This window comes from Juglans microcarpa x Juglans regia, chromosome 4D, assembly GCF_004785595.1.
Source record: "Juglans microcarpa x Juglans regia isolate MS1-56 chromosome 4D, Jm3101_v1.0, whole genome shotgun sequence".
Lineage (NCBI taxonomy): Eukaryota > Viridiplantae > Streptophyta > Magnoliopsida > Fagales > Juglandaceae > Juglans > Juglans microcarpa x Juglans regia.
The window spans coordinates 28843105-28858306 of record NC_054600.1 but is presented as its reverse complement, the minus strand read 5'-3'; the positions used below and the strand labels follow the sequence as shown (position 1 = coordinate 28858306).

At 38.4% G+C, this 15202-nt stretch overlaps 1 protein-coding gene across 2 annotated transcripts in view; it reads left to right on the top strand.

Annotated features, from left to right (window-relative positions):
* Nucleotides 1-4341: 4341 nt before the first annotated feature.
* The window catches only part of LOC121260612 (BEACH domain-containing protein B), a 59590-nt gene continuing 48729 nt past the window's right edge, over nucleotides 4342-15202 (top strand). Inside the window, exons 1-3 of one of the 2 annotated variants that reach the window (XM_041162552.1) lie at nucleotides 4342-4657; nucleotides 5097-5288; nucleotides 12324-12387. In XM_041162552.1, the coding sequence (XP_041018486.1) occupies nucleotides 5167-5288; nucleotides 12324-12387 (186 nt within the window). In that variant the 5' untranslated portion in view covers nucleotides 4342-4657; nucleotides 5097-5166. The remainder of the gene's footprint in view (nucleotides 4658-5096; nucleotides 5289-12323; nucleotides 12388-15202) is intronic. The other variant, XM_041162551.1, reaches the window with a different exon arrangement.

Below are 15202 nucleotides of genomic sequence, written 5' to 3'. Positions count from 1 at the left end.
GCAGATGCAAATATTTTGAATGCCCCGAAATTTGGAAATCTCGAACCCTCGCAAGGTTTAAGAATACACCTAATAATTTGTATCAACACACATGTTCGGTCGCTTCGTGTGATTAAAGTGAATCATGTGGTCTTCTTTAATCCTCATTTTTTCCTTTCCCTTTCATACCCCTATTGTCACATATAATAAAGGTTTACGTAGATGGTATGGATTGCTTGTGAATAACAACATTAGATGCCGGATTTGGTCCAAGTTTCTAATATTTCATGTATATATAGTTGGAAAACTCTCTTTCATAGAAACCCATGACAACGAGGTTTTCTGGTCTAAATAATTATAAGGAGGAGCAAAACAAACTTAGAATCAGTACTGTTATTTAAGTCGATGGAATTAAATAAAATATTTTGAAAAAAGAATCCAGATTATATTACTAATTCATGAGGTTGGATTTGGGTGGCTGAGACATTGAGATTGGTAGGAAGATCAAGATAATTCAAGTTGGCAAACTTCCAAGCTCTTCGCCTACATGAACTAGCTGTTTAATTAAAGTCCAGGCCTTAATTCTTATTTAAAATTGAGAATCTCGAAAAAGATAAATGCATGAAATTAGTCCAATCAAAATTCAAATTTATTACTACTACATGTATAAAATTGATCTTGACCATAATAATAAATAGTCAATAAATAATTAAAGACCCACTAATTTGATTACAAACTTGAAAATATTGAGTGTTAACATCGTGTTTCGCGTATTTTTGGACCAAGTTCTGATAATTTAGGTTTTCAAAAAACTGACCATGCGCATGGTAGAAAAGAGTATTATAGCTTTGAGAGGGCAGCCTTAGGATTAGGTAACTTCTGATGTCAAAATTAGTAAATATTATTTAAATGTAGTAAATAAGAAATAGAGTCTAGTGATCAGATATATATTCTTGTACCTGAGATATGCTATTTATACTCGAGGCATGAAGAGTAAATAGTGCATGTTACCATGACGGTCGTGTTCCCCGTATTGTTCATTGTGTCAGAGTTTGTATTGTTTATTATGTTAGAGTTTTTAAGTGAGTCATGGCTATGCGGCGATGTCATTTAACGTGGCATGTTGCCCGGGTGTTAGGCTATTAATGTGGTGTGATTATCCGACCTCCTTCTCTCAGTCTATCTTCATTCTGATCCGTTCATATCTTATTTGTCAGTATATCAACGGTTCTCCGTATATCACGCCTGCTGTGTATGTGGGCACTCGATGACTAAACATTACCCGAGGAGTCCTCAGATCAACGTGTCCCATCTTTTGCAACACTATCTCTCCTATAGATCATGTACAAAGGAGCCTTCTAATGGGCTGGGTTGATGACTTTCTGCTCTGAGCCGGGCTTGATAGGGCCTTTTGGGCTTTGTGGGGGGAAAAATCCCCTTACATGGAGTTTCTGGTATATCTTGAATTAAATTGTGATTCAATATTCTATCGGCCTTCTCAGTATGAATAATACTCCGTAGGACCAGTTCATGATTCAGGTTATAGGACGGTGCACGATGAGATTAAAGAGAATTGGGCTCGGCTGTTTTTGCATGACGAATCAATGAATAGAGAGAGAGAGATTAACATTGACGAGAGAAAGATAGATGTGATGGGCTCGGTCATTGCCTCAACCAATAAATTTCTAACGTCTCTGCTTTCTTAGCAATTTCAATACGATTTTTAGATCTCAGAATTTTTAATCGTTATCTTCTCAAAGCATTTTCATATACACTGGCCTTTCTTTCATTCCACATATATTAAAAATTGTAAGCAAATTTAAAAGAGTAATGCTACTGATCTCCTAATATATACAGTTCATTTTGCGGCAACGAGGCTTATTAAAAAAAATAAAAAGATAAATATTTAAAACAAAATGACGTAAAAAAATATAAAAAAGATGAAGACTAAACTCCTATATTCTCTTTATCATTTTATATTTATGTTTTTAATTTTTTTAACAAATCACATAACACCGCATTGATCCCGCATCAAAGAAGAAAATGAATGGTATAAATGAGAGGACATTCTGGCATTTCTTAATTTAAGCTGCGTTTAGATGTTGAACTGAATTGAGTTGAGATGATAAAATATTGTTAGAATATTATTTTTTAATATTATTATTATTTTAGAATTTTAAAAATTAAATTATTTATTATATTTTGTGTTAAAATTTAAAAAAATTGTAATGATAAGTTGAGATGAATTGGAATGAGTCGGCATTTCCCACTTCAAAATGTCTCTTGTAAAATTAGAAGATTACTGTTACAACATTATCTATTGGAAACCGCATCATCAAGTTCGCGGGGATATTAAAAGGAAAAAAACCGCATGGGTTGGGATATCTAATGAATTGTGTTACAGTTGTTGCCTCATAGCACTCGCAATGACTTCTGTATTATATAAAAAATGTAAATAATTTAAAGAATTGTTATAAAAACAAACTCCATCCGATTATATAAAATGAATTGTAAAATATAATTAGCTATAGTATCTCGTTATATGTAATGGGTACTGTTCATCTTGTAAAATTTTTTTTATTGTTGATATTTCATTTACTCCCTCATTTTTATTTACTTTGATTTTTATCATGTAAGTAAATTCTTTTTATTGTTCATCATTTAAAACACATATATTTCATTTTCTTCTAAAAAATATCTTAGAATTATTTTTAAACCAATTTTTTCATATTTGATTTTATTTTTAATTTTTATTGGCTTATATATTTTTGTTTTACGTGTATAGGATTAAATTATTTACATTGTATATAAAAATAAATTGCAAATATAAAAAAATATATGGATATTGTAAATTTATTGGTAGAAATGAAATATTTAAAAATAATAAAAATTGAATATTTAAATGATATAAAGAAAAAGTAGATAAGTTGATGGATGACATATTGTAAAAGTCAATATGTAAAATAGAAAAATGAGTTTTGATGATGTATTTTAAAGGATAATATAAAGAATCCATTGGGAGTGCTCTTAGTGTTGCTCAAAGAGTTTTTTTTTTTTAATAATAAATAATAGTTATAGTCGTGAATGTGCAAATACCGTATAATCACTTTAAAAAAAAGTGAATAAATATAAGATTTACATGAAAAAAATTAATTTTTTAATTATAGATCCATTTTTTTAAAAATAATTGTATAATATTTATACACTTTATAATTATATGTAGCATTACTTCTTTTTATTGAACACATCGAATAATTTGTGAATTTGGCCAATCTCGAAGAAAAGGCACTAACGGCCTTGCAAGGTTATAATTGGAATTCCAAATGATCAATAAAGCAAACAGAGTTACAGACGCACTAAATAGATAATTATTCCTCTTGTAATCTATTGTCTGCCCACGAGATCCAAACAATCAAGTTTTCCTTTCTTTTACAAATGTTGAATACTGTGGGTTGGGCCTGGAGAAGCCTCGCGTTCCTAAACCCAACAGTAGCCTTTAGATTTGTGGTCTGTAGTTTCTCTACAGAGGATCAAGTCCAATATATCTACCCAAAAAAAAAAAAAAAAAAAAAAAAAAAAAAAAATCCAAAATCTATATGGACATTTCTATTATCTATCTTAATTTGTATCACTTATTTTAACTCTTGACGTGGCATCACAAACAAACATAGAAGGATAAAGAGAATTTAAAATTTTAATTCATGTTTTTATATTTTGAAGCGTCGTTTTGTTTTGAATATATATATTTTTAAATTTTATTACTAAGATGCAAGCTATATTAAATAGACAAAATGAATAGTATAAATTAAGAAGTATAATAATATTTTCATATCTATATTGTGCTTAAAAAGAACAATTTAGAAAATAGAATTTTATAATTGTAGTATAGACAATTTGGTCTGTATTTTTGGAAACAATGAAAACAATGCAAATATATTTTACCCAAATTGTTGTTTTAGTTATTTTTCATTAAGTTATCTAATAAAAAATAGAATAAATATAGATAGAAGTCACTGTTGGAAGTAATTATTTTGTATACATGATGTGGCATTATCTAGACCACACATCTCTCAAGTCTAAAATAAAAAAGTAGAGAACTAAAAGTAGCCATGTAGTAAATATAAAATGTGCACTGCTACAGTGATTTCTCTATAACATTATTCTAAAAAATATGCATTTTCCGTACACGTGTTTCAAATTGTTTGGCTTTGTGAGTTGGGTAAATAGCAAGACAGAAGAGAGAGACGACCTTAAAAACGGCGTCGTAATTTGGGACACACTGCGAGGATGCCGTACCGTGGTGACCGGCGAGGCTTAAACAAGCAAATATCCGGTAAAACCGTTTATTTGGTAAAACGATTTCCGTCAGTCTGTCCGTCCAGAGAGAGGGAGGGGGAAAAGAAATAACGACGATTTCCGTCCAACTTCGACCCAGATACACCGCATCACCGACACTGAAAGGATTAACCCCACGAGGGCAGTCTCGATATTAAATGCCTCCCGGGGGTTTACTTCCCAATTGATATTATTAATCTTTCGTTCTCCACTAATCTCACGCGTTGGTTTTCTTGATTCTACGCTGACGCCATTGAAGACGATCCCCGAAGTTTTTCTATGTTAGATCTCACTTGAAAACCCTAGTATTCAGGCACAGAGGCTGTGCGTTCGATCTGATCAGGTACACACCACGTCGGTCTTGTTAGAAGAATTTTCTTTATTAATCATAGAGCTCGAAGCTGGCAAACCTAACATCTTTCGCTTTCATTTATTTTAATTCGCAATAGTTAATCGCACAGTCGCTTTCTGATTCTTGTACGTTCCTTCGAATGTTCGATTATTCAATGTGCGGTTTGACTTCCGTCGTCAATTAAATTATCGGCTCATTCAATCAAGTCGATACCGAATTTCGTTCTGATATTTAGTCCATGGAAACCTGGTTGAATAAGGAAAATAACCTTGAGAATGTGTGATTCTTGATTATTCAAGAAAACGAAATTCTCAACTTAGGAAACTATATCTTCGTGCCAGTTCAAAAAGTTCTCATTCTAGGTCTTTTCTTGTGTTTTGTTTTTAGTTTGCAGTTTCTTTTTAGACTGATTTGCGATTTATGAAAATAGAAACATTGGGTGTGGCTAAAGTGATGGATTATGACGTGTTGATCTTCCTTTAAAATCTTGGCCGGGAAGCATGAATATTGTGAAGGGTGTTGCCGACCTTATTCGAAGGACGTCTGGTGGTCAAACTGGAGAGTCTACTTCAGGGTCGCAACCCCAGAGGTTCTCTCCTCCCGGTCCAAAAATTTGCTTCAGGTATTTAATGCTTACATGTGTAGTCTTGACTTGTTACATTCATCACTTTCAATCTTTTCCCTATTATATTAGATTATTATGGACTGGAGGGAGGAAAGTATTTACATGTGCAGCTATTTACTGAAATGATGCATACAGTTATCCTTGTACAGCTTCATTTTACATTAGGAACTCAGCATGTTTTGGAATGAAATCATATTTTAAACCTCTTGTAAAAGACAAAACTTACTGAGAAGTTGTTTTGATTGTTGATTCATCACCTAGGAACGGCATACATAAGTCTTGCAGGTAGGCCTTTAATTTTAATACATTTTCTAGTTTTTTTTTTTTTTAGTACTTACGAAATAAAAAAATTCTCATGCCAAAGGGTTTACATGTTTTTGTTCATGCATCTAGTATTCTATGTACTCTTAAATAATAGTCTTGACTATACCCTTGCTTGACATTGTTACACGCCTCTCCTTTTTCTTGCTAAATATTCTTTTGTTTGTCTTTCTGGGACATCAAGCATCTTTGTTTATGAGCATAATTTAAATATTTTAAATGTTTTATGCTGGATGATTTTGTCTTTTTTATTTTTTAGGGAACCATGATTGTTTTTATATATATTTTTTTAATAAATAATGAATGATTTATTGATGAAAATAATAGGCATAGCTCATGTACACAGGGCATATACAAGAGAGACACTTATGCTTGATTGACATTTGCTACAAGGAACTCATGAACATTTAAACCTTTAAAATCTATCACAATGGACCATGAAGTAACCACAATGGCGATAGTGAAAAGAAAAAAAAGGAAAAAAAAAAGGTTTCCCGGATGAAACCAATGCTGAAGTGGTTATGATGAGACTCATATGAAAAGTGGCGATTGAGTCTAAATTATTCACTATAGCTAAGGAAGGTGGTTCTTTTCGCATAACAGAGAGGGGCTGGAAGAGGAAGCAGGAACTTTTGGTGGAGCAGAGCACAGCTCAATGGCTTGTTAAGTCGCTGGATGTTTGTTCAAGTGGGGTGAAGCGGGATTTCTATAGCACCATTAGAGAGGGCTATCGTAGTTATTTAGCACAAAAGTGTTCTAATAACAGGGGATGTTATGTAGTGGTGGCTGAATACATGGAGCGGGGAAGGGGAAGTTTTATCTTCATTCCGGAAGGCGAGGAGGGGAGAGGATGGTAAAGTATGAAGCAGGCGTTGGGGGAGATTGTGCAGGAGGGGAGTTTGAGGGGTGGACACAGTGGTGGAGCTCAGCGGAGGCCCCAGTTGGAGGCGGCGCACTCGTAGAAGGAGGCTCTGCTCCGGTCGAGACCACAGCGTGAGGTGAACGGAGAAGGAGTTGGGGGTTGGACCACTGACAAACGCGTGCCTCAAGCCCTTGGTGGTGTACGAAAGGTTGAGTATGGCAGAGAGGAGGAGCAGGAACTACACTGCTTGATGGAGGGTGGCCAAATGAGGAATCTGCAGAGAGAAATGGAGGAGTTGCGCAGAGTGGTTGGGCGAAATAAGAAATGCAATATTTGTAAGAGGAAGGGGTTGAAGGAGTCGGGCCGGGCTGTAGAGCCTAATAAGTCCACTCAGCCTAGTAAACAGAATACTGGCTTTAGGTGGAGGAGAGTTCCTGGGCCGAAAGTGACGGGCCATACTATTGGGCCCCAGCCCAGTGGCCCAAGGGAAGGAATTGAGGACGGGGTGCAGTCTAAGGCCTAGAAGCCACTCGAAGATAGCCCTAGGGTTTCTCTTGCTGTCGCGTCTGGCACGCAGTCTACGCCGCGACAGTCGTCGCTGTAGGGGGAGACGCCGGCAGACACCCAGAAATCGCTGATGAAGACAGTAGCACTCTCTGACGACGGCGCACAGTTGTGGGATGCGCAGGAGGAAGTGTCTGTTATTGCGAAGTGTTCTGCGACTTGCGTGGGAGTATTGTCTCCATCGTTTGAGGGCCAGACAGTGTTGATGAAAGGTAAGGAGGTGCCCGTGTGTCCGATGAACCCCTCAGTGCAACTACCTGAGGACTCGGAGAAGGAGAAGTATTCTGATTGTGAAGCAGATGGGGCACTTTTCGATACTGTTGATGGGGTGTCTTCTGATGAAGAAAATATCCAGGCCATAGTAGATATGGAGGATGCTACGGTGGTGGAGACTCGAGATAATTTGATGGACAGTAGGGAGGGTGAACCAGTCCATTTAAACTTTATGTTTCCCATGCATATTGGTGTGTCAGATTGGGTTTTTGAGATGGTGAATGAAATCCACAAAGTTGTGGGATTGGAGTATGGAGGGTATGAAGATTAGTTTATGGCCTTACTTACGACCATTGAAGCGGGGCACAAGCCACATTGGAAGTCTGATTCGAAAAAACAGCGGGAACTCAACAGGTTGACGCGGTCGCTAAACACTGAGGGTTGCTCCAGTAGGGGCAGGTCGAAAGGGAATGGGCTGGCCTTTCCCAAATGAAACCCAAAATTGTATCGTGGAATGTCCGTGGGCTCAACGAGGTCAACAAATGTCTTCAGATGAGAAACCTGCTCCGTGAGTGGAAGGTGGACATTGTTTGTTTACAGGAGACTAAGTTGAAGCTGATCAATAGGCGAATTGTGAGAAGCCTATGGAGTTGTGCACATGTGGATTGGGTCTATATGGCCTCCAATGGGGCGTCAGGAGGTATAGTGGTGATGTGGGATAGACGAGTGGTAGAGAAATTGGAGGAATTCATAGGAAGGTACACGGTAGCGTGCTCTTTTAAGAGTGTGTCAGATAACTTTTTGTGGGCTTTTGCAGGTGTATACGGTCCAAACTTAGATAGTAATAGATTCTTCCTGTGGGAAGAATTAGCCGGAGTTCACAGTTGGTGGAACCTCACATGGTGTATAGGGGGAGATTTCAATGTCACCAGATTTCCGAGCGAGTCCTCCGGAAATAGAAGAGGGCGGCCAGCTATGGTGGAATTCTCTGCATGCATCTCTGACTTGAATTTGATAGATTTGCCTCTTGCTAAGGGCCCTGCCACGTGGGCTAACAATGAATCTTGGTCTCGGTTGGATCGTTTCTTAATTTCGCCAAAGTGGGAAAGTCACTTTCCAGATGTATGGCAAAAGCGCATGCCGCGTATTGGGTTGGATCATTGGCCTATTTTGCTAGACTGTGGTGGCATTAGAGGAGGTCGAAGGTACTTTAAATTTGAAAACATGTGGTTAAAATCTGACGGCTTTGTTGAAAGAGTAAGGCAGTGGTGATCATCATATCAACTTCAGAGTACCCTTAGTTTCATCCTTGTCGGTAAATTGAGAATGTTGAAAAGAGATTTGAAGCTGTGGAACAGGCAATCTTTTGGTGATCTAGGGGAAATTAAGAAAGGTAAGTTGATAGAGATTCAGGAACTTGAGAGGCTCCAAGAGACCAGACCTCTCACCTCGGATGAAGTAGCTCGGAAGATTCTGTTGGATGCGGAGTTAGAGAGAATTATCTTATCTGAAGAGACTTCTTGGCGGCAAAATTCAAGAGCATTGTGGCTCAGGGAGGGTGACCGAAGCACGAAGTTCTTCCATCGAGTAGCAAATTCTCATAGTAGAAACAACAATATAAAGATGATGAAAATTGCAGGTGTCGAGTGTAGAGAAGAACATGCTATTCTTGACCATGTAGTTGGCTTTTATGAGCAACTCCTAACTGAACCTGCGATTTGGTGACCATCTCTAGATGGCTTGGCGTTTGACTCTATTGGACTGAGTGACGTGTCGCGGTTGGAAAGGGCCTTTGAGGAAGAGGAGATTGTTGAAGTAGTGAGGAAAATGGCTAAAGACAAGGCACCAGGGCCGGATGGGTTCTCTATAGGTTTCTTCCAGGACTACTGGGATGTTGTGAAGGAAGATATCATGAAGGTGTTTCAAGAACTCTTCGTAGTTGGAAAATTCGAGAGAAACCTAAATACCACATTCCTTGCATTGATTCCAAAGAAGGTGGGGGCAAACGAGGTAACAAAGTTCCGTCCCATAGCTTGGTGAGTGGAGTTTACAAGATCATTTCCAAAGTCTTAGCAAACAGGTTAAGTGAGGTGGTGGGGAAGATCATTACCAAGCCCCAAAATGCCTTTATAAAAGGTAGGCAAATCCTAGATGCGGTACTTATTGCTAATGAATGTCTTGATAGCAGAATGAAGGGAGGCACAACAGGGATCTTTTGCAAACTAGATATGGAAAAGGCGTACGATTATGTCAACTGGGATTTCCTTCTCTACCTTCTTGGGAGATGTGGTCTTGGAGAGAGGTGGAGAACATGGATCCGTTGGTGTATTTCAACGGCGAAATTTTCTGTCTTGATTAATGGTAGCCTAGCGGGTTTCTTCCATAGTACACGTGGTCTAAGACAAGGAGATCCGCTGTCTCCTTTGTTGTTTGTTATTGTGATGAGAGGGTTAGGCAGGATGATTTCGGCCTTGATACATAATGGCTTTATGGAGGGCTTCTCAGTGGGAACCCTGGATAGGGGGATCATTGACATTTCTCACCTATTGTTTGCAGATGATACTCTTGTGTTTTGTGAACCAGATTTAAGTCAGGTGTGTGCGCTAAAGGCGTTGTTGTCGTGCTTCGAAGCAGTTTCTGGGTTAAAAGTGAATTTTGACAAATCCAAATTGGTGCCAATTGGAGTGGTGCCAAATGTTTGACAGCTGGCCAATACGTTGGGTTGTAAGATAGCCTCCCTCCCTTTGACATATCTGGGACTTCCGTTGGGAGCAAGAGCACGGTCACTCTCTTTATGGGAGTCAGTGATTGAGAAAATCGAAAAGAGATTAGCAAGTTGGAAAATGATGTATTTGTCGAAAGGTGGTAGGCTCACTTTGATAAATAGTACATTTTCTAACTTACCAACCTATTTTCTCTCATTATTTTCTATACCAGCTAGTGTGGCACACATAATTGAAAAACTTCAACGTGATTTTTTGTGGGGAGGTTTGGGGGAGGAGTTCAAATTTCACTTGGTTAAGTGGGAGATAGTATGTCGTCCTACGTCCAACGGTGGTTTGGGCATTAGAAATGTAAGGACCTTCAATCAGGCGTTACTTGGCAAGTGGCTTTGGAGATATGGGAAGGAACCCAATACCTTGTGGAGAGGGGTGATTGGGTGCAAATATGGAGACAAATGGGGGGGTTGGAGCACCAAAGAAGTTAGAGGTACTAATGGAGTGGGCCTGTGGAAACATATTAGAAGAGGTTGGGGGGTTTTTCTTAGACACACTCGTCTTCAGTTGGGTGATGGGTCCAGGATTAAATTTTAGAAAGATATATGGTGTGGCGATAATGCTTAACAAGACCGTTTTCCCTCACTATTCCGTATTGCTTGTGCTAAAGAGGCTTCAGTGGCAGATGTAATGGGGATGGTGGGTAGACAAGTTCATGGGGATATCAGCTTTAATAGGGCAGCACAAGACTGGGAGATGGACAGTTTTGTTGATTTTTACAGCCTCTTGTATTCTGTGAAGCCAAGTAATCAACAAGAAGATGGTTTGGGGTGGTTACCCTCCCGGAGAAGTGTTTTTTCGGTTCGTTCATATTATAAGGCTCTCACCCAAGAGCCTAATACTCAGTTTCTGTGGAGACGACTTTGGAAGCACAAGGCGCCTCACAAAGCTGCTTTCTTTGTGTGGACAACAACATTGGGCAAGATACTCACTACCGATAATTTGAGGAAGCGGAGGGTTATTATAGTAGATTGGTGCTGTATGTGCAGGGGAGGGGGAGAGTCGGTAGATCATCTCCTATTGCATTGTGAGACTGCAAGGGCTTTATGGTATGAGGTATTGAGTATAGTAGAGGTGGCTTGGGTTATGCCGGAGAATATGGTGGCAATGCTGGCCAGCTAGCCAAACATTGGAGGAATGAATCAGATCAAAGCAGTTTGGAGGATGATTCCAATGTGTACCATGTGGTGCTTGTGGCAAGAACGTAATGCGCGGACGTTTGAAGACAAGGAGAGAACGTTAGAGGAATTGTTAGCATTATTTTATAGCACAATTTGTATTTGGGCCATTGCTGTTGATTTTAATGGCATGGCCATTCATGATTTTCTTGTCTCTCTAGCGCCCTCTTAGTCAGGGCTTCCTATTGTATATACTGGGCTAGGCATATTCTTTGAGCAATATAGTTTTCTTACTTATCAAAAAAAAAAAAGTAAACCTTTGGAAAAATAACGCTCTAATTTCGTCTGAAGGCACCGCAACAAACATAGGGGAACCATCTTCCAAATGTTTTGTATATTTAAATGTAGAGGAACTCAATAACATGTGGTTTCATTCAATAAGTGGGCTAAGTGAAGCCATAGAGCGAGTACAATTGCTGATGGTTATAAGACAAGTTCTATTTGAAGGTCATACTATGAACCAGCCTGTGCATTGTTTGGATTTGTCATCAATGTTCATCTGTACTTTATTTTGTGTAAAAGTTCATCTGTCCTCTCTCTCTCTCTCTCTCTCTCTCTCTCTCATTCTTGAAATAGAGGAAAAGTCTATGATTTAGAGACCCGTACATAAAAACATAACTCGCATTATGGGAACCAATGTCTGTAAAAATTCAATTTAGAGCCTCTAGATTGTAGAAGGCATGAGTGAAGTGTAATTGATGCAAGTCTTCCATCACTTACATGTGCAAAAACCTTTGCTGCATTTCATTCTTGGATACTTGGTTTATTTTGGGTGCTAATCCCTTTTCTAGAGCCCGTCTTATCTCCCTTTTAATTTCTGTTAAAAATGAAAGGAGTTTGTGATTGAATGCAGTGATGAATATGCTCTTCTGAAATGATTCAAAGTCTTACCCTTCTGGGTGGTTTCATTGAAGATCTTATCAATTTCATTAAGGATTTGTTCCTTCATATGCAAATACACAGATTCTTTTTTGTTTCTTTTAGTAATTCAGTTTTAATTACGATTTAAGCCAACTCAATATATTTAAATTCATTTTTTCAATATTTCAGTTTTATTTAGGATTAAGGCCTGATAATTGTATCTAATATTTCACTTTTTTCATACTTATCTGTTCAGTGAAGTTGGGAATGAGGCAGTTCTTAATACACTTTGGGAGAGATATGAGAAAGCCATTGATAAGGTATGCTTGGAAGCTTCCTCCTTTCAAATCCAGCTTCATAGAGGTTATTAGTATTTTTTTTTTCTCTATAACAATACGAGGGCCATGCATTTTTTTTTTATATATATAAGTAAAAGTAAAATTTTATTGACAATAAAGGCATAGCCCAAGTATACCGGGAATATACATCGAACAAGCCTAATTACAACTAAGCACTAGTGAAAGATACAAGTAAATCATGGAGATTATCCGCATTACAAATAATGGCCAAAGCCCAGGTTAGTAAAGTAATATAAAAAAATCGCTTAAGCTTCTCCAAAGAACGCTACATGTCTTCAATGCACGTCTTGTTTCTCTCCATCCACAAACACCACATAATGCAGCAAGGGACCATTCAGTAGCGATGTGGGCATTTCCCCTAATGCCTGTCAATCTCTTCAGCATATCCTAACTCTTCCAGGCATAAACCATGCCATTCTGGTCCAATTAAGGATCTCATTCCATAAATTCTGGGCCACTTCACAATGTAACAAAAGATGATCCACTGATTCTCCATCTTTCTTGCACATATAGCACCAATCTAAAACAGTAATACCGCTTTTTCTCAGGTTAGCCGGGGTGAGAATCCTTCCTAGAGATGCAATCCATATAAAGAAAGCAATCTTAGGAGGTACCTTGCAGTTCCAAATAGCCTTCCAAGGAAAACAAGGATCATTAGATAGTCCCAAGAGTGCCTTAAGAGGGAGCGCCCTGAGAACTTTTTATTTCTTCCAAGATTCCAAATCATCTTATCCTCCATCTCATTGTCAATTGACATAGCATACAATGAGTCAAAGAAAACATCAAACATATTCATTTCCCAGTCTTGAGTTGCTCTCGAAAAACTTAACATTCCATTGGACAACACCACCAGAAAACACCAATAGATCAGCCACAACAGTCTCTCCTTGTTACTAGAAATTTGCTAGAGCATGGGAAACTCCTGCTTTAAAGCCCTTTCACCGCACCAGACATCATTCCAAAAATAAACACCATGACCTCTTCCAATTGTGAAACTGAAAAACTTGGAGAATCTTCCCCCATCCAGCTATTCTAAATACTTCTCTCCACAAGCTCTCCCCTTCCCTATGATATCTTCACAACCATTTCCCCAAAAGTGCTTTGTTGAAGACTCTCAAATCACGCACCCCTAACCCACTACAACGTATTGGTAAGCAAATTTTATCCCAACCAACAAGATGGAACTTAGTTTCCTCTTCTATACCTCTCCAAAGAATGTTACAAAAGGTTTTCTCAATACGAGATGCCACACTTACAGGTAACGGAAATAGGGATAGAAAATAAGTAGGGAGGTTAGATAACGTGCTCTTTATGAGAGTTAATCTGCCACCATTGGACAAATATATTCGTTTCCAACCAGCCAATCTTCTTTAAAATTTTTCTAACACACCATCCCAAATAGATTTTGCCTTGAAGGCAATCCCTTGCGGAAGGCCAAGGTATTTCAAGGGCACCAAAGCAACCTTGAAGCCCATGATATTTGCCAAGCCCTGAATATTATTCACATTACCCACAAGAACCATTTCAGACTTTGAGATTTACTTTCAGGCCTGAAACGACTTCAAAGCAAAGTAGTACAACCCTTAAATATTGCATATGATTTCTGTCCAGCTAGCAAAAAAGTTGAGTGTTATCAACAAAGAGAATGTGAGATCTATTAACACCACCCACTGAAAATCCAGCAAGGAATCCTCCATTAACAGCCGCCCCCAATATGCGACTCAATGCTTCCATAATTATGACAAACAACAAAGGGAAGAGGGTACCCCCTTGTCTTAATCCCCTAGAGCTGTTAAAAAAGCCTTCTAGTGCGCCATTCATCGGAACGTAATAGCGGATAATAGATATACAATGACTAATCCAAGAAATCCATCTCTCCTGAAAACCACATCTCCCAAGTAAATAACACAAAAAATCCTAATGAACATGGTCATAAACCTTTCCATGTCTAGCTTGCACAAGAGTCCGGGCGTACCCTCCTTGATTCTACAATCTAAGCATTCATTGGCAATCAAAATCGAATCCAATATTTGCCTCCCCTTCACAAAAGCACTTTGGGATTTTGATATAATACTACTCATGACAGCACTCATGCGATTAATGATCTCCTTGGAGATAATCTTGTACACCCCATTAATGAGACTAATAGGCTGAAAATATTTCACCTTCACTACTGATAAAAAAAAAAAAATTCACCTTCATTGGCCCAACATTCTTAGGGATAAGAGCAATAAAAGACTCATTAATGTTTTTTTCAAATTTACCAAAAGTGTAGAGTTCTCGAAAAACCTGCATAATATCCTCTCCAACCACATCCTAACAATCATGGTAGAAGACCATAGAGAACCCATCCGGACCCTGGGCTTTATCCTTAGCCATCCCACGAATCACCTTAAGAACCTCATCTGCTTCAAAAGGTCTTTCCAGCCACATTAAACTTGACTGACCGATAGACTCAAAAGGCATGCCATCAAGTTTGGGTCTCCAAAGGAATTTTTCAGAAAGAGATATTTGTAGAAGTTAACAATGTGGTTCTCAATGGTAATCAAGATCAGAACAGACCTGTCCATCAATCTAGAGCATCTCGATTGCATTATCCTATGATGAGAGTTAGCCACCCGATCAAAACATTTAGTACAACAGTCCCCTTCTTTCAACCAAAGGGCACGTAACTTTTGTCTCCACGAGATTTATTCCATTAGTAGCACCTTTTCCAGCTCTGAGGTGATATATAATTTCTTGCAAGAGTCCTCAAAAAGAGGAGCGCTCACCTCCC